General features: G+C 43.5%; 3 protein-coding genes across 5 annotated transcripts; 2 read left to right on the top strand and 1 right to left on the bottom strand.

Moving 5' to 3' along the window:
- The first annotated feature begins 824 nt into the window (after positions 1-824).
- rpp21 (ribonuclease P 21 subunit) lies at positions 825-3550 on the top strand. The gene is made up of 5 exons (XM_061825884.1): positions 825-1008; positions 1350-1450; positions 2281-2363; positions 2463-2603; positions 3176-3550. Exons 1-5 carry the CDS (start codon positions 952-954, stop codon positions 3283-3285), a joined length of 492 nt encoding a protein of 163 aa, XP_061681868.1. The 5' UTR covers positions 825-951; the 3' UTR covers positions 3286-3550.
- Positions 3402-7469, bottom strand: aqp12 (aquaporin 12). Of its 3 annotated transcripts, XM_061825870.1 has the most exons (4): positions 6951-7469; positions 6863-6884; positions 5009-5687; positions 3402-3890 (listed from the first exon to the last, which is right to left on the bottom strand). In XM_061825870.1, exons 3-4 carry the CDS (start codon positions 5601-5603, stop codon positions 3541-3543), a joined length of 945 nt encoding a protein of 314 aa, XP_061681854.1. In that variant the 5' UTR covers positions 5604-5687; positions 6863-6884; positions 6951-7469; the 3' UTR covers positions 3402-3540. The 3 variants fall into 3 exon arrangements, with proteins under 3 accessions (XP_061681854.1, XP_061681855.1, XP_061681853.1); XM_061825871.1 differs by having other exon boundaries at positions 3402-3665; positions 3774-3890; positions 5009-7469; XM_061825869.1 differs by having other exon boundaries at positions 5009-7469.
- Positions 7470-7512: 43 nt separating this feature from the next.
- LOC133503883 (solute carrier family 35 member D2-like protein) lies at positions 7513-17274 on the top strand. Its single transcript, XM_061825868.1, has 12 exons — positions 7513-8001; positions 8186-8219; positions 8342-8428; positions 8526-8593; positions 8665-8736; positions 8811-8879; positions 11376-11478; positions 12270-12362; positions 12602-12669; positions 13299-13377; positions 14581-14663; positions 15875-17274. Exons 1-12 carry the CDS (start codon positions 7892-7894, stop codon positions 15978-15980), a joined length of 972 nt encoding a protein of 323 aa, XP_061681852.1. The 5' UTR covers positions 7513-7891; the 3' UTR covers positions 15981-17274.
- The last annotated feature ends 83 nt before the right edge of the window (positions 17275-17357 follow it).

Raw genomic sequence — 17357 nt, 5'->3', positions numbered from 1 at the left:
ATGGATCAACGCATACTCTCATTTCTGCATCTGCAATTTACATCCATTTATTTTCTTAGCCGCTTATCCTCACAAAGGTCACGGGGAGTACTGGAGCTTATCCCAGCTGTCAATGAGCAGGAGGCGGGGTACTCCCTGAACTGGTTGCCAGCCACTAACAGGCCACATCGAGACAAACACCTGCACTTAGAATCACACTTAGGGACAATTTAGAGTGTCCACTTAACGGCAGCTGGTAAAGTTTTGGCATCACAGTTCTGAGGTCCCGGGTTCAATCCCGGACCCGCCTGTATGTAATTTGCATGTTCTACCCATGCCGGCGTGGGTTTTCTCTGGGCGCTCTGGTTTCCTCCCACATCCCAAAAACATGCAACATTAATTGGGCACCTGCAATTTCAACTGGTTGGACTGTTGGGCTCACTGTTCTGAGGTTCGCGGTTCAAATCCCGGGCCCTCCTCTGTGGAGTTTGCATGTTCTCCCCGTGCTGAGCAACCAGTCTAAGGTGTACCCTGCGCGATGATAGCTGGGATAGGCTCCAGCGCCCCCCCCACCCCCGCCACCTTTGTGAGGATAAGCATCTCAGAAATGGTTGTTATAAAATGACACTACAGCCATTGTTTTACCATTCATGCTGCTCGAGATATTGAAAATGGAATGTTGACTAAACTTATCCATGCGAAAACTTATTGTGTATGAAACAAAATGGGGTGCTGTAATATACCAAGTTTCAGCTCGAAAGAATTGTCTTTTCACCTTACTGTTAAAATAATACATTATTTTGAAGTTCTCTTCGCTCTTCAGCTTAGCGGTTTTATTTTGAAATAAATACCCGGACGTTCTATGTACGACGAAGAGGCAATGAAAAGGCAGCTGGTGCACGGCTACGGAAAAAAGACTTCCAATTTTAATTCTTCGTTGATTTCAGAGTACAGATACTGTATTGACGTGTAATGTCTGGACAGGTGAAGGATAAAGAAGCCTACCAAAGACTAAATTATCTTTACCAGGTGAGTGCAAAGATTGGTGTTAGCAAACCGCTAATAGCTAACTATGATTTTCCTTCCCAGTGTGTCATTACGTACGTTCGGAAATTCAGTCGTGAATACAGTGAGAAAGTGAGAATACTATTCTCACTCTCTCACTGCACTCTTGAGAGTATAGTGGTCAGAATATCACATTGTGCTGTATTTTCGATTAATTTCGATTTCGCCTGTTGGCCATTGGTTACGGGATACGTCAATAAGTCCGCCATCTTGAATGTGTCAGCGCTGTTCGACTTTCCGGTCGCTCTGAGCACGCTTGGAGTGAATTTCCGAATTTAGCCCAAATCTGTCCTCGATTTCGACAGGCTGCTCATTGCGTTTTGTCCCAAAACCCTGAAAATGTGGAGCTGGCTCGTTTCTACTGCTTTACTCAGCGGACCATCGCCAAACGTCTTGTTCTGCGCCAGTAAGTAACTCCAGAAAACATACTCTTATGATTTGATTTATTTTCTTTTTTTTTTTTACATTATTTGGAAGGCAAAGTCATTTCCTGTACAGTATGTAGATGATTTTTATTTAATTACTGTCAGAAGTGCGTTTAACAGCCCGCCCACCCCATGTATACAATTTTCTTAAATCTTACACTTTTCCCCTCCAAAATATGACTATTAATCTCAAACTTTTTTTCTTAATTTGCACTTCTCAAAAATGTCATTTTCTTGCCTCAACAATACAGGACTTATTTCTTCATGACATGCAAATTTTGAAGTCTTAATTTTTAGATTCTCAGCCCCCCCATTTTATGTGAAAAATATTTCCTTGAAAATCACTTCACCCTCCCAAAAAATAAACCTTTCGCTAAAACTATCAACTTTTTTCCCCGCCAAAATGTCATTTGTATGTATTAAAAAAAATACATTTTTACTCAAATACACAGCTTTTTAAAATCCAAAATGGACAACTATTTTTCTTCAAAGATGTGTGAATTGTTTTTTCTCAAATCAATTTTCCTTAAAAATGTATTTTGAAAATTTGTTTTTGTCTAAAAAAAATATTTTTGTTCCTGAAACCACATTTTTTTTCCTTAAAATGTTTTCATCTGAATTATAAAACAAGTATTTCCTTTATTTGAAATGAATTTTTTTCCCCCTTGTAAGTATACTTTTTCCTCAAAAAATGTTCCCCCGTTCAAATATTGTATACACTTTTTTTTTTTTTTTTTTTTTTTTTTTTTTTTACAAAAATATCCCAGCGTATACTAATATTCCATCTTAAGTGTCATTTTTATTTCTGCAGGGATCCATCTGTGAAAAGAACAATATGCAAGAAGTGTTGCTCCCTGCTCATCCCGGGTGTAACGACAACAACCAGACAACAACGTAAGCCGCAGTTCACATTTCCTTTTCACCTAAAAGGAATCCGTCAACCTGGAAGACGTTCACCACTAGTAACTTTTACCGCGGCTGCGTTCCTGCCAGGGAAAAGGGGCAAAAAGAGTTGCTTCACGGTGCAGCGCTGTCTCTGCTGCAAGCGGAGCAAGAAGCTATTGAACGACCCGGATTATTGCTTGTGGCAGGACCGCCCTGAAGCTCAAGCTCAGCCACAGCAAAAACAACCGGGTAAGAACTCATTTTAAAATATATTTAATTTAAATATAGAGCAGCACCTTGACTAATGAGGGGACAGCTGAAGTTTATCCATCCATCCATTTTCTTAGCTGCTTATCCTTACAAAGGTCGCGGGGTGTGCTGGAGCCTATCCCAGCTGTCAACGGGCAGGGTACACCCTCAACTGGTTGCCAGGCAATCGCAGGGCACATCGAGACAAACAGCCGCACTCGCAATCACACCTAGGGGAAATTTAGGGTGTCCAATCAATGTTGCATGTTCTTGGGATGTGGGAGGAAACCGGAGTGCCCGGAGAAAACCCACGCAGGCACGGGGGGAACATGCAAACTCCACACAGGTGGGTCCGGGGTTGAACCCCCCGACCTCAGAACTGTGAGGCCAACGCTTTCCAGCTGACCCTCCGTGCTGCCCCCAGTTGAGGTTTACTGTCAAACTAAACATCAAACTAAAAGAATTACACGCTGCGTATTTAAAACAAACGCCTATCTTAGGAAAGACTGTATATGAAATCAATTGTACTCACATGCATTGGAACGCTTACATTTTTTATTTTCCACCCACAGATGAAGATTCCTCCAGAAAACAAAATCAGCCCAAAAAGACCAAACCGGATCGGTCTGATTGTTCCAAAGCCGGCACAAGTTCTGCCACCGCAGAGCAGAAGCCAGCATGAAATCACATAAGGCAATTTTGCAAATTCTTTTTTTATTGTAGCACAACCGACAAATAATTTTTTTATTTCAGTCACTTTTATGTTGGCTTGAACTGTTGACAGAGGCTGCAAAAAGATGCATTTGATTTGTTATATTTATTTTATTGAAAACAACCAGCAAAAGGTCCCAGAATTTTGCGACCTTTTTTTTTTGTTTTTGTCATGTTGCCTTTCGAAAGGCGGATTGTTCAAATAATTACAAATTAAAAAAATCTTTCATTTCTTCTTTTCTTTCTCTCCTCCTTTGCGCACCCGGAAACGCGTCTTGTGAAAGTAGAGCAGGTTCTTGGCAAAGATCCTTGGGATGTGGCCCATGTACAGGAGGAGGGCCAAGATCATTCCTGGAGAGCACAAAGAGTCTCTTGTGTCCATTTTTTTTTTTTTTTTCACTCGATTTGGTGGGTAAACGGTCCAAAAACTGGACACTTTTCCCATAGTGTGCAGCTTACCTGTGAAGGGGGCCAGCCAGTAGACGAGAGCGTATTCGGTGAAAGTGAATCCCGGACAGTGGAAAGTCAGCCCGTAAGCTAGCGAGGGGTTGACGTAAGCTGATGTGTAACCTTTGGCTGCAAAAGGACAAATACATTATTGTGTCATGAAAATGTGAAAAATGGAAAATCTTCCTTTTTTTTTGCTCCGTGTGTAGTGCAGGGAGGTAAAAGATCAATGTGATTATTTTTACCGTAATTCCCGGCCTACAGAGCGCACCTGGTTGTAAGCCTCACCCAGTACATTTGTAAAGGAAATACCATTTGGTACATGCATACGGCGCAGCCGTGTAAAAGCCACAAGTGCCCCCATTGAAACACGAGATATTTACAAAGAAAGACGGTACACATAAAGAGTTTCACACTAGTGGGGCGCTAGTGCTGTGCTAAAGCTAGTGCTAACAACTAAAGCTAGCACTAACGCTAACTGAAACTTACTGATAAATATCACTGAGACACGCCAGTAACACAGCAGCAACACGCTAGCACACCGCGAGCGCAGCGCTAACAGGGCCGGTTAAAAAAAAAAACGGTAAAAATCACTGAGTCACGGCGGTAACACAGCAGCAACATGCTAGCATGGTGCTAGCGCAGTGCTAACAGGGCCGGTAACTAAAAAAAGAAAACATTCCGATAAAAATCACTGAAACACAGCAGCGACACGCTACCACAGGGTTTAAAAAAAAAAAAAGTACTGGTAAAAGTCACTTCCTCGGCACATGTATTCCACCGGTCTCACTCTTACCTTTTTCTGCTCGAGTGCCCCCTTGCGGCCGTTACAAAAAAAAAAAAAATGCACAAATTAGCCGCATTGGCGCATAAGCCACGTGGTTGAAAGCGTGTGGAAAAATTACAAAATTAATACTACTACTAATAAACTGATAACAATGAATTAATTGTGAAAATGAAATTACGGTAAATCAGATATACTTTATTTCCCTCTCCTCTAACAATTTACCCACTCAATTTCATACTGTTAAAAAAAAATATATATATATATGTATATAAATCAAATAAAATTATATATGTATCAACATATATACATGTAATTTTTATTTATACATATAGTTTATTATCCGTAATATATATTTTTTTATTTTTATCATTTTGACTTTGATGAAAAAATGAAATGACTTTTTGTGCCTATTATTATTATTATTATTGTTTTTTTTTTTTTTCTACATACACCCGCATACCTGCGTGTGACATGAAGGTGAGCAGCGCCGCTGTGGACAGCACCCGGATGAGCGCGGCCCTCCGTCTCAGGAAGAGGTGCACCAGGTGAAAGACGAGCGCGCACACCCCCTCGGTGAAGAAGCCCTGCGTCGGCGAGACCAGCAGCGAGGTGCTGCAGTCACTGCTCATCAGGTTCTTGATCATGTGCATGTCGGTCAGCTCCAGGCTCCAGTAGTACTGGGCCGCCAGCGTGGCCAGGTGGGCCCCCAGGAAGTGGCAGCCGACGGCCAGGGCGGTGGCGGCGCCCGCCGCCTCCAGCTGGAGGAACCTCGTGACGCTCAGGCCGGGGTTCCCCGAATGATCCCCGCAGACGGCGCCGTGCACCAGCAGCACCGCCGACAACACGGTCAAGGTGACGTCCGGGCCCAAGCCCCCGGCCCACTCGCCCACCTCCACGATGGTTTGCACCTCCATCCTGCAGGCCACCAGCATGAACGACGACGCCAACTCCGAGAGGAAGCCGAGCCGGGGCCGCTTTTTCAGCAGGGTCCGCGTGGAGGCCGCCAGAACCACGCAGGCCAGGAAGTAGCCCAGAGAGGCGTTGAGTCCCGACATGTTCGCTGGGGGTTCTCTCTGCTCTGACAACGTGGCGCACGCGGGGACGCGCGCTTCTTATCAGACTCGGCAGGCCGCTAACAACTGCCAAAATACACACGGGCCTTTTGGGAAGGTCATGTCAGCGAGCAGGTCGCAAAATTAACGTCCAATAACCAAAATGGAATACTGTACTTCCTCTCCGCTGTTACTATGGAATGCTTTTTTTCGCATTTATTCCGTAGTTTTAAGGACCGCGTAGCAACGGCTGAAGACTACAGTGAGCTAACGCCATTTTTAATTCTATGGTTGCCATCACATCGTATGGATTTATAACTAGGTTATAACATACTTTTGACTTGAATCACATTGTTTTGGACTTTGAACTCGGGGTCTCTCAGCTCACATTTGGGAATGTTTTTCCGAGAGGAGAAGGCAGGACTTATGGGTGCAGCCATCTTGGAAACGGGGGTTTCACGCACTGATCGAAAAAAAAAGGAAAAGACTGGGTAGCGCATACATATCTAGCGGTATGTCGATTGGTTGAAACGAGTTGGCCGCCATCTTGGTACTCCCAAAATGTGTGGAGGACACGGTTCACAGGTTGGATTATGGCGGGGGTTTTCCTCAAAAGTTTGGCATGTAGAATTCAAACTGGTCGTGTGAGCTTTACATTTTTTTCAGTTCTCGTAACATGAAGGATTTTTGGTAAGCCCAAAAAGGCTAAGTGCAAAGGAAAGACATAGAACACCGTAACTACCAAGAAACCATTTTTTTTTTAGCTTGGGCCCGATTTCCGTGACATGTTAACTTTTCCAAAATACGCTGGGAAGCATTGTAATCTTGTGTGCCCCCAAGCAAAAAACTAATCATTTTTTGTCATAAAAACATTAAATTTCAAGTCAATCAGATATATTTTTGGAAATATGAACTCGCAATGGGAAAGTACATGCTAAACGCATTGTTCATTTGTTGTCTCTGCGACGTCCTATTTCACACAGAAAATTTCAACTTGTTTCCTCGCAATTTGAAAATCAAATTCAATTTTCTGAGTTTTGTATTATGAAAATTCATCAAAACTTTCACTTTCTTGCTTATCCACTGGTGAAGTTTGGGAAAATTTTGACATTGCTTTTTTTGTGAAAAAACGTCGGCCTATAAAGAAGAAGCAAGAGAGTGAACAGTGAACAACAACAACTGTAAACAAAACTTTGTTCAAGTGAATTAAGATCATTAGAAAATTACACAAAAAAAATTTACAAACAAACTTTCTGACTTACCTGTGGAATTTTTTTCTCACAGCTACGAAATTGGCGATTAACACGAAGGTCGGCATGGTTGTTTTGGGAGTATCAAGATGGCGGGTACCTGCTTTCGGCGACTTCAGTTTTGGTGGCCAATAAACTAACCAGGCTCTTCGTCCTCATCATTAGGACTCCTGACATAATAGGACAACTACGTCATACTAGTGAGGTAAACCTGAACTAGTTGACGAGTACCGGTTGAGTGGATCTCAACAAGAGTTCATTTAATACAGCAGTTCCTAAGCTGTTTTTGCAGAACCCCCCCCCCTTTTTTTTAAGATGACATTTTCAGAACCCTTTTATTCCTCGGCAAAGCAACAAAAACCACTGATACTGCACGTAGGTTCCAATATATTGAAGAATATAAATTGTGCTTTAGTGTCATTTTAAAATGACTTAAAGGATTTTATTTCAAATCATCTGTCAAATATGACACACACGCACACGTAAATCCGGTCAAAGTGAATGGGTCAAAACCAGGAAGTAAGGTTCCCATGTAATTTAATTAAAATGTAACTGTCGGGGAGGACCCCGTTTTTTTTAACCACAAAATGCTCATCAGCAAATAATAAAAAAAAAAACGGTTGTACCTCCGAATTATGACCGCTAGATACACTTACGAAGTGTCCGATTAATTTTCGTTACCGCTAGTTTGGGCGGAAGTTAAGTTTTGAAACCTCTATTGTGATTGGATGTGAAGATCACGTGTGCCCCCGAACCAGGAAGTTTTGGGCGAAATCATTTATTCCAACGTAAGGGCGCATTAAAACGGTCAAATCACGAGGTAAACCTACATAAATCATTTTCGCAAACGTTTATGCGAGCCTTTTTGCGTGACGTACGGGTAAAACGGTGAATGTATGCGCTAATGAGAGTGTGGGTAAAGTTGGGGCGGAAGTTACGCTCGTGCGCGCGCTCGAGCGCGAGCGAGCCGAAGCCAGGTGGCGACCGAAATGGCATCGCGGCCGGAGCCGGTCCACGGCGCGGAATGACAGCTCGTCGGAGATGGCGGACAGACCTCCGACGGTGTTCTCCAAGCTGCTAGCCGCCGGCTTTTACGGACTCAGCTCGTTCCTCATCGTGGTGGTGAACAAGAGCGTGCTCAGCAACTACAGGTAGGCCGGCGGAGCTCAAGAAGTCAAGCTAAGTTGTTAGCTAAGTTAGCCGAAGGCAACTTGGGTGGGGGGGGTCTCGCTTTTGAATTAAATTGCCCCCCTCCCACTTCAACTTTCACGCTTTCAGAGATTACATTCAGCCCACTTTACAACTGACTTCACCACCACTGCTTCGTGTGTTTAGGTTCCCCTCGTCATTATGCGTCGGGATTGGGCAAGTGAGTTTCGCAACCGTTCCCGTCTAAACACAAGCTTCATTGTCTTGTTGCTGAGATGCAGCTGTTTTTTTTTTGTTTTTTTTTCTTCACTCCCCCTCGTCTTGGGGAATGTGCGTGTGCAGATGTTCGCCACGGTGGTTGTCCTGTGGGCGGGCAAGGCTGCGAAGGTGATCGCCTTCCCGGACTTGGACGAGAAAGTACCTCGCAAGGTGAGACCACGTCAATGTGTGTGTGTGTGTGTGAACACTTTCTTTCTTTTTTTTTGGCACTCCCGGTGATCGCGAACTAACTTGTTTCCCCTTTTAGATATTTCCTCTACCTCTCCTTTATGTGGGCAATCAAATAACTGGTCTATGTGGAACCAAAAGGCTCAAGTGAGTTCTTGTAATATTGGTAACTCTATATATTTTTTTCCATTACAATAAATCTGCTTTGCTTCCGCCAGCTTGCCTATGTTTACTGTACTCAGGAGGTTCTCCATCTTGTTCACAATGTTGGCCGAGGGATTCCTGCTCAAGTAAGCTTTTTCTTTTGCTTCGTACTCAACTATTAACTATTATTATTAAGTTTCATATGCCGTCTCGTCAACAGGAAGAAATTCTCCAGATCGGTCCAGCTGACGGTATTCACGATGATACTTGGGGCATTTATCGCTGCAAGGTACCTTCTTTTTTTTTTTTTTTTTTTTTTCCATCCGCCTAGTGCAGGAGTGTCAAAACTCATTTTTGTCGTGAGCCACATTGTAGTTCTGGTTCCCCTCAACGGGCCGTTATGACCGAATCCATAAAAACCTTTAATCACCTCATCATATTTACACATGAAATTTATGAACTAGTACTACGACGTTGCTAAGCCAAAAATGCTTGCTATAGACTGTTTTCGACCACGTGACTACATCTGGGGCACGCGGCCATGTTGGATGGGTTCACTACTGACGCTCTGTTCACTCTAATGCTTTTGGATACAGACAAGAGTTACACAAATGTTCGTACGACTGTTTAAAAGTGACGCATGATGGCTAAAAAGACTTTGGACAGTTATCGGAGGTCATTAGATGTTGTTTCAAGAAACCGTTACGACAAGAAGTGCGCTTTGATCGTCAATATCGACTCTTATGCCTTGGAGAAACACAAATGGAGCGCACAAATGTTGGCGTCGGTAACCTATCCAGACATCGTCCACTATCTCCTCTTCTCGACAAGCGCTTAGACAGTGGACCAACTAAAAAATTACAAATGTCTGCAGGCCTACAAGCAATTCATCAATGGCTGCGTTCGTCATGCGGCGGTATCCATTGTAAGCAACTTGTGTCTCCACACTGCTTAGGTTAGCGTACCGCGTGATTACAGTCAGCATTGTGTTAAATGATGTTGATTATACCAACGAAAGAGGTGTAGAATATTACAGAAAATACATATTTTGGAGACACGAGTATTGTGCTTTGCTGCTAGATCGGCTCTGCTAATACGAGACAGCCAGTTTTCGCCGTCTGGTTGCTAACTGCTCAGTTTTCTCGCGCTGGTTCTTGGTCGCAGCTGGCAGTCGAAAGAAAGACGCTTTACAAACGCCCGCTTTCGTTCCAGCAACCGACAACATAGCAGTGCGCCCCTACAGTCATGCGCCTTTCTGAAACGGGTCCTGGTTAGTTACGCGTGTTTTCGTGAATTTACCAAACCAAGATGCCGCCCGCGTTCTAAATCGGAAGGTGTGTGACGTCAGTCGAAAACAGTCGATATATTCGTATTATCATTTACGATGTGACAATTTGAAATTTTTGTACAGATTTGAACAAGAATCACGGGAGTTGACGCGCGTGATTCGCCTTTGTGGGCCACTTAAAATCATGTAGCGGGCCAGATCTGGCCCCCGGGCCTTGAGTTTGACACCTGTGGCCTAGCGCATCCAGATGCGTGCGTTATTATTCACAGCAGAATTACCTCATTTATAGAATTAGCTATCGTCACTTTCGGGAGAAGATCGGTCAATATTTTTTGTCTGACCCAACGCGACCCGCTGACCTTTCTAAATTTGGTACTTTGCAAAGTGTGACGCGGTTCGGAATGTCGCCGACCAAGAAGCGACTTGTCATCTAACCGAGAAAAAGGAAGCAGACGTGAACAAAAATAGCAACGAGACGAGGTTTGCTAAAAACGACGGGTCTGAGTCTGGGCCACTCCAAATGCAGTAGAACTCGGCAAGTGTTTCGGAAATCGCATGCTTAGGTTGTGAAGGAGTCGAGTTTTGTGATATCGCCTCGAGAAAATATGGTGTTAAAAAGATGCCTCCAAATTAAAGTAAAAGTGCACAACCTCATTATTTCTTAACCCTTTTGTTTCATCTGCTACACGTGAACCCGTTCTCTAGTCGGTTCTGATGCGGTTCCGTGTATGTTACTGGGTTATCTTTGAGTGGTAAGCAAAAAAATAAAATAAAATCACTGCCCAAAATACAGTTCAATATATTTGCACTGAATCTTGAAAAATTGTGTAAATGTTTTCAAATACAATTTTAATCCAACTTATGTCTAATACATTTGGTTTGAGTCAATATTTAGTTACATTTTTTCATAGGTTCCCAACCTTTTTGATTGAAATATGGCATCTTCAACCGTTTTCCTTCATTTACGATGGGCCCACCCAAAATGTCACACAACTACGTCATATTTCATGCTCTGTGCTTTATAGCGTTTGATTTTCAACGTGTCGTTTTGGTGAGCTGGAAAACGTTGGCCTCACAGTTCTGAGTTCCCGGGTTCAATCCCGGACCTGCCTGCGTGGGTTTCCTCCGGGCACTCCGCTTTCCTCCCGCATCCCCAAAAACATGCAACATGAATTGGACACTCTAAATTGCCCCTAGGTGTGATTGTGAGTGCTATTGGTTGTTTGTCTCCATGTGCTATGCGATTCGCTGGCTCCTGCCCTGTTGACCGCTGGGATTGGCTCCAGTACTTCCTGTTATCCTCGTGAGGATAAGCAGCTAAGAAAATGGATCGGTATGTAAAATACTTGTTGGACAAAAGTTGCATCGAGTGGAAAAAGAAAAACAATATCGGCTCATGTGCACATGCATTTAAGTCGGAGGGCCCCTTAAAGAAAAAGAGAAAGATGCAGCTGCGATTAAACGCGCTTAAAGCACGTGCGCCTCGTTTCCCCACAGCGCCGACATGTCCTTTGACCTGCAAGGCTACGTCTTCATCCTCCTCAACGACGTGCTCACCGCGGCCAACGGAGCCTACGTCAAGCAGAAGTTGGACGCCAAGGTACGTGGCGGCGACTGCCTGTGAATAGCAGATGTTGTTGGGAGATGGCGGGGGTGGGGGGGCCTTCCCCCACCCCCCCTAACTGGGCGCAGAGAAGCCGACCTGTCCTTCAATGTCTTCTCTCAAGTAACTTTGTGCATGTTTTGACTGGACACTTTCCTTGATTAACAAAAACAGGTTTCTTGGGTATTGGGGGGAAAAAAAAAAAATCTTCTGAACTGCTTATCCTCACAAGGGTGGCGTGAGTGCTGGAGCCAATCCCAGCTGTCATCAGGGAGGAGGCGGGGCAGACTGAATTGGTTGCCACCCAATCACAGGGCACATGGAGACAGATAGCAGCCCCACTCCCCATCACACCTAGGGGCAATTTATAGTCCATCCATCCATTTTCTTCCCCGCTTATCCTCACGAGGGTGGTGGGAGTGCTGGAGCCAATCCCAGCTGTCGTCGGGCAGGAGGGAGGGTACACCTTGAACTGGTTGCCAACCACATAGAGACAAACAACCAATCGCACTCGCAATCACACCTAGGGGCAATTTAGAGTGTCCAATTCATGTTGCATGTTTTTGGGATGTGGGAGGAAACCGGACTACCCACCCGGAGAAAACCCACCCAGGCATGGGGAGAACATGCAAACTCCACACAGGCGGGGGCAGGATTTGGCAAATACGTGTATTTGTGAGTGCCAACTTCTGACTGCGGGGGTGTTCGTACTGCGTCACGATAAGTAAGCGTGTGTACGCTGCGGTTCTTTCTGACTCGTGTGTACAAAATAACTGTGTGTTTTACAGGAGCTGGGCAAATATGGACTGCTGTATTATAACGCGTTATTTATGATCCTCCCCACCCTGCTGCTGGCCCACGTGACTGGCGATATGCAGAAGGTAAGCGAGAGCGAAGCGCCGCGACGGGAGTGGCGTGCTCGCTCGCTCGCTCGAGTGAGAGCGCTCTCTTGTTCACGCTATGAGCTGCTCTTCCTGTACGAGGCCCCGGTGAGAAAGCCACAAAGCTGCCATTATGTATCGCGAATGAAGTCGCTACTTCCTAGTTTAAAAGATTTTTGCTTTTTGTGTGTTTATTGCCCCCCACCGGCCCCTCCCCTCCCCCTTCTCCTTGTGATCAGGCCATGGACTATGACAGCTGGTCAGACGTGTTCTTCCTCATCCAGTTCTTCATGTCCTGCGTTATGGGGTAAGAAAATGGTGGCTATGTGACGTACGGGTCCACAAGGGCTTGAACGACCACATTTTTTTTTTTTTTTGGTCCGACTAATCGTTGACGCCATCAAAGTAATTTTTCCAAATGCCCGTGCGTGCGTACACCTGCCAATCCGGCCTCCAAAGACTTCGTCCCGCCCCTGACTTGCTCATCCAATCACATTCAGACACGTTCAGGGCCTCGCGGAGGGTCGGAACCTGGAAAACTCAGTTGGGGTTCCATGTTTATTTTATGACTTTTTCAATCAATCATTTGCACTGTTTTGCTAATCAATTAGCCAATGTCGATCTTAAAAAAACTTCGTGAAAGTAGAGCAACTATTCAAAGTGAGAAATTTGCAAACATCTGCTTCTACTTTTGAAAAGAATGAGCCTGTTTATCGGTCTGGCTACGGAACAAACCACTCATTGAATATGAATCAATTATTTGTGCATTTTATCCTCTGCTTGTCTTGTTTTTGGATGAAGGCACAGAAACGCAATATTTTTCTGAACTCATTCAATGGTTAATTAAAAAAAAATAAAGAATTGAGTATTAAAAATGATTAATAGTTTTTTTTTTAAGTTGTGAGCGGCGCGACTGACGTGTTTTTGGTGTTGCAGGTTTGTCCTCATGTACTCCATCGTGTTGTGTACGCAGTACAACTCTGCACTGACCACCACCATCGTGGGCTGCATCAAGGTGAGCGCCAATACAAGAGATGAGTCTTCCCTCGCCATACCCCAGTTTGAATTTAGTAAATCGCTTTTTTTTTTTTTTCATATTCAAAATGGATGGATTTGAACAAACGGTGCAGCAACTCATGCAGACGTAGCATACAACTGTGAAAAGTCTTCTTCCTTGCACTGCCACCAAACGGCAAATTCGTACATACAAGAAGGAGCCACAAAAAAATGATGTTCCAATGAATATTTTACATTCACTTATTCCGATGGTACAATACACCAGTGTGCTCTATTCCTTATTAAAACTCACTTTTTTTCAGTGATTTTGAGGATGAAGTGCTGCATCCACAAGTGAAAACACCATCAGTGCATTTACTCTTCACCTGGAAAATGTACCGTAATTTCCGGCCTACCAGCCGCAACTTTTTTCACGGGCTTTCAACCCTGCGGTTTATGCGGTTAATTTGTGCATTTTTTCCCTAACGGCCAAAAGGAAGCCACTCAACCGGAAAAGGTTAGAATGAGACCGGTGGAATATATGTGCCGAGGGAGTGACTTTTACCGGCACTAGCATGAGCATCTTTTTTTGTAAATATCTCGGGTTTCAGAGCTGCAGCGTATGTATGTACCAAACGGTATTTCCGTTACAAATTTACTCGGTGAGGCTTGTAAACAGGTGCGCTCCGTAGGCCGGGAATGGATAGGTTTCCAATTGCGCCATCTTGTGTGTCACAGAGGTCAGAGAACACACGCGATAGGTGAAGCGTGAAGTTTTTTTTTTTTTTTTTTTTTTTAATAATTAATTTATCCGATTTGTCTAAGGGTGGAAACCGATCCATTCCGGTAGTCTACACGGCTGCGGGAGAGTCTAAAGTGTTTTAAGGCCACAGTTAAGTCATCACTTTACAATGAGCATTTTTTTTTGTCTTTTTGCCATTTTTTTAATGTTTCGTATTTTTCTTTTAAGATTCCAATTTGCGTCTGCACAGTTGTGACCTCAAGAGCGGCTTGACGTCTTTGTACTGCAGTTTTACAGCTACCTTTTGTTTCACGTTTTACATTTCAGGTCCGATGGAGACGGCGTGATCTCAGGATGAATATTAATAAACTCACATTCATTCCAATGGGAAAATACATTTTTGGAATCCGAAAAAGTTCACGTTTCTTTCGCGCTTCCCCCGCAATGGAAAAATTGAACTCCTCTGGCGCTGTTTTGCAGAATGTTCTGGTGACATACATCGGGATGGTGTTCATCGGAGACTACATCTTCTCCTGGACCAACTTCATCGGCTTGAACATCAGGTATGCAATAATTTACCCTTAACATGGACAAACGTCATCTTAAAGAATATGGAATGTCTTATTTCTAACGCAAATGATCTTACCTAGATAGATACATGTTCAACTGTACCATAAAATGCATAACCTTTTTGATGTTTTTAATCAAAAAATATGTTTACGAATTAACCCATTCGTGGGCGTCACGATTTTCACGCATTATGGCCTCGAAATATCGGAAAATTCATCGTCATTCTTACAATGTACTTCGACGCTCGCCAATGTTGACACCGCTTCTGACGTCACGTTCCTACTCGGCTGTTTCCGGCGGATCCAGCAATGTGCGATCGTTTTTTTGCTGCTAATCGAAAAATAAAATAACGGATTTCAGATTTGAATTCTGTATAAAAAAAAAAAAATTCTATAATATTAGCAAAAAGGTGCATTTTTAGGACCTTCCGTGCACTTAAACTGACAAAAAGGCATCTACCGTAATTTCCGGCCTTTAAGCCTCAACTTTTTTCCACACGCTTTCAACCCTGCGGTTTATGCGTCTTATTTGTGCATTTTTGCTGACGGCCGCAAGGGGGCACTCGAGCGGTGAGACGGGTGGAATACATGTGCCGAGGAAGTGACTTTTACCAGTCCGCCCCTTTTAGCGCTGCGCTAGCGTGTTACTGCCGTGTCTCAAGTGATTTTTACCGATATGTTTAAAAAAAAAAAAATCATAATAATTGTAGCGTGGCAGCGTTAGCGTTAAACTCTGTGTACCAATTTTCTTTGGAAATATCTTGTTTCAATGTGGCCACAGCGTATGTATGTACCAAATGGTATTTCCTTTCCAAATGTACTCAGTGAGGCTTATAAGCGGGTGCGCTCTCCGTAGGCCGGGAATTACAGTATTTGTTGAAATAGCAGAAGCGAGGCTAACCGTTAGCTTGTTTTTTTTTTTTTTTTACCGTTGATCACATTAACTGTGGTGAAGGACTTCAAAGGCGCATTCTGAAGAACAACACAAACTTTTCATTCGTCATAATCGGGGGACTCGGCGGATCAGCCCAATTTGTCATCAGGTTTAACGTTCACAGTTGTCATTCCATTTTTCAGTGCAGATCAGGGAAGGGGCGGGGGGTAAAAAAAAACCCAAAATCCCCTTAAATTGTCGCACACCCATTTACGGGCTGGGAAGAATGATCAGATTGCGCATGAATTTTTGCGTGATTTTGCGTCGGCAGCATCGCGGCCAGCCTGGTGTATTCCTACATGACCCTGCGCGAGGAGCAGCCCAGCAAGGCCAGCGAAAGCACCAAAATGGACATCAAGGGCAAGGTGGTCGTATGACACCGGGTGGGGGCTTTGGCCAACTTCTTTATTTATATCTGAGGAGGAGGAACCGATGGTTGAAAATCATCTCGGGGTTTGGATACATGGTTACGCAAAGTCGGGTACAATATTTTTATTATTATTATTTTTAAAACAAAAACAAAAGATGGTCGCATTTGTATTTTAAAGTTTTGAGAAGGGAAAAACTATTTATGGGACTTTCCTAGCCGGTTTACAGGACACACACAGGAGTCAACTGTTACTTTTGGACCTTTTTAGCTGTTTACGAGGAATGTAACACGGATGCCTTCGATGTCACGTCATGTCGTCATATTTTCTGTGTACTCTTTTAGTCCGTTCATTATTTTTTTTTTTTTTTTTTTTTTTGCACATGCACTGTTAAAACGGGAGTAAAAGAGCAGTTTACCTTTTAGCTCGGTCAGCGCTACAAAAATGTGTGTGTGTGTGTGTGGGGGGGGCTCTTTTGCAGTTGTTTTTATGACGCATCTCGTTGCACTTTTGTCTGAGCGGCCCACCTCAACACGTTACATACGTCAATGGAGATTTTTGTACTTTGCGGGTTACCTTCAAGTTTTTAAAAGTCCAGTACGAGCGTTTTATGTTTTTTTTTTTTTTTCTCACTTTATTTTGGCTTAAGATGAATTTGATTCAACTTTGTAACGGAGTCGACGTGGTGTATTTTTTTACGATGCTTGTTCCTGTCATCGAATTAAAAAGATGAGCCAGTTGCTCTTTTTACAGCTTGCTGTGCTTTGAGTCTCATTGAGTGTCAAACTCAAGGCCCGGGGGGCCAGATCTGGCCCGCCACGTGATTTTATGTGGCCCGCGAAGCCAGATCTAGTGTCAATTTCCGTGATTCTTTCAAATCGTTATACATCAGAAATGATCAAAGTTGAGCTATTACAAGGATTTTTATGTTACCAAGCGTGAAAAGTTGGAAAAACGCATTCCCCTTGATTTCTGATTCCAAAACTAGATCATAAATTGATGATGTAAATATGATATGATTAAATATTTTTGTTCCAGTCATAACGGCCCTGTGAGGGGAAACTGGAGCGACGACGTGGCCCGCGAGAAAAATGAGTTCGACACCCCTGATTTAATGAAAGATGCGATAATTGATTATAAAGATTAATCAACTATTTGGATTACCAACTAATTATTTAGAGCCATTGTGAAATCCTCAATTTGTCTCTCAACAGTGACTATTGTCAGAATCCACGAAAGCAAAAAAAAACATACGACACATCTGCTTTGACTATGGAATGTTTTGACCATTTTCAGATGATTTTTACCTATTTACTGATGTTATGCACTAAACGAGTCATTGAATCGTAATCATAATTAATGGGGGAAAAGTTTCAAGTTAAAAAA

This window comes from Syngnathoides biaculeatus, chromosome 7 (genome assembly GCF_019802595.1).
Source record: "Syngnathoides biaculeatus isolate LvHL_M chromosome 7, ASM1980259v1, whole genome shotgun sequence".
NCBI lineage: Eukaryota > Metazoa > Chordata > Actinopteri > Syngnathiformes > Syngnathidae > Syngnathoides > Syngnathoides biaculeatus.
Note: the sequence above shows the minus strand (reverse complement) of the source record. Positions and strands in the feature narration are given on the sequence as shown.